General features: G+C 37.1%; 1 protein-coding gene across 1 annotated transcript; it reads left to right on the top strand.

Moving 5' to 3' along the window:
* The first annotated feature begins 6 nt into the window (after nucleotides 1-6).
* LOC124894185 (importin subunit alpha-1a-like) lies at nucleotides 7-1,782 on the top strand. The gene is made up of 8 exons (XM_047404920.1): nucleotides 7-112; nucleotides 200-298; nucleotides 413-506; nucleotides 578-678; nucleotides 759-896; nucleotides 977-1,156; nucleotides 1,282-1,517; nucleotides 1,608-1,782. Exons 1-8 carry the CDS (start codon nucleotides 14-16, stop codon nucleotides 1,723-1,725), a joined length of 1,065 nt encoding a protein of 354 aa, XP_047260876.1. The 5' UTR covers nucleotides 7-13; the 3' UTR covers nucleotides 1,726-1,782.

Here is a 1,782-nt window from a genome sequence, read left to right as displayed (position 1 = left end):
TTATATATCATTTATGTGCAATTTTTTATTGGCAGAATTGAGTCGTATTGTAGAAGATGTGTACTCTGATTTTGTTGAGCTTCTAGTGAGTAAATATTTGCTGAAACTCCAGGTAACGAGTGACTTTCTTGTGCATTCTTTAGTGTATTTTGGTTGTAGCTTCACACTTGCTTTATATTTTATGGTTTCACGTTCATAGCCTGACGCTGCTTGTATTGCTAAAGAAAGTACTCCAATATTCAAGCATCTGTCTGGACCTTGTCAAATAATTCAAACAAATCTTCAGGAGATTGATCTGGTGTGTTTTAAACCCCTTATGTAGTATAGACTGAAGCAATGTTGATTAGCAGACATATTGTAATTTGTTACGAAACTATAAACTGACTGTGGTAACTGGGTTGTTGGTTTACAGTTTGATCTTCGAACAATACGTTTTCTTCTTGAATCTGCTGATAGCTATGTACAACTTTTGGGAATCAAACTACTCCAACAGTTGTTCTCTGAAGGTATGACTTTGACTGCTCTTGCTGATTTTATTCGACTTGCATATCACTTACCTGCAAACTGTCATTCGCAGGTTTCGTTTCCGAAGTTAAGGGTACTCTAAAATCTTTTGTTGTTGATGTTGTTCCTCCACTAACACATATTACATGGAAAATGGATTCACCAGAGGTCCAGGTAGATTGATATGTTGATTACTTTTTTGTGTCGTGTCGTATTAAGCTCCACATTTGCTTTATCCTTATGGTTTTGTATAGTTTGAAGGTGCTTGTGCTCTCATACTCATCATATCTCACATCATATCTCACTACTTGATGAAACCTTCATCGGTGATCAAGTATGGCCTGGTGGAACCTCTTTTAAAGCTTCTGGAAATCGATGGAGTTTGTGAGCAGGTATGCTGTAAAATTGACAGATCCCTTAGACTGAAAGTATGTTTATTAGCAGACTGATTTCATTTTCTTTCCAACTATAGGCTATGGAGGAATTGCAAAAAGTTGCTTTCAACCCTGTAAGTCGTAATTATGCTCTCAAGTGTGGGGCCTGGCTCGTTTTGCTGGATAAATTGAGCACTAGCAACGATTCAATACTGAGAAAACTCACGTTGACTATATCAAAGTTTTGTGGAGGAGTTATAAAACCTCTTTTTAGTCAGGTCAGTTGGTGACAGTAGTAAAGTGTTTAGGTCTGCAATTATGTGATGCAATGATATTGCTTTTCTTAAGCAGTCAGATAGGTCAAAACTTACTGAATGCTTTACATTACTGATTCATTTGTCAGGTGATATTCGCAATCAAACCTCTTTGTGAGCTTGCCAATGTAAATGATGATGAAGTGATTCTAGAAAATGCATGCAGTGCGTTATGTTTGATTTCTGGTTTGTTAGATACATCCGACAGTGCAAGCATAGTTATTTGCAGTGCAGCAAGTATTGACCGTTGTACTGTAAGCCAAAGGGAGATTAATGATGCCTTCTATGCTGCGAATGTTCTTCCGGTGCTAGTTAAGCTCCTCAAGTGAGTGGGATGTTTAAGTTTCTCATTTAACGTATTTCTTTATATTTGAGTTACAATTGAATCTGATATTTACGGCAATTATGGTTTCAGCAAATATAGCTCGCATTCAATAATCTCCCCTGCCATCCGTACAGTTGCACACATTATTGCAGATGATGAAAAGAAGATTTACATACCTGAGGGAAGAAAGTTTGGCCCACCCTTGTAAAATAGCCATTGCCTTAAATTGATTTGCTGGAGATGGTCATTTATTTTTCTTTCTTTG

Source organism: Capsicum annuum, unplaced genomic scaffold, assembly GCF_002878395.1.
Source record: "Capsicum annuum cultivar UCD-10X-F1 unplaced genomic scaffold, UCD10Xv1.1 ctg71129, whole genome shotgun sequence".
NCBI classification, from domain to species: domain Eukaryota; kingdom Viridiplantae; phylum Streptophyta; class Magnoliopsida; order Solanales; family Solanaceae; genus Capsicum; species Capsicum annuum.
This window is presented reverse-complemented; position numbering and strand designations above follow the sequence as displayed.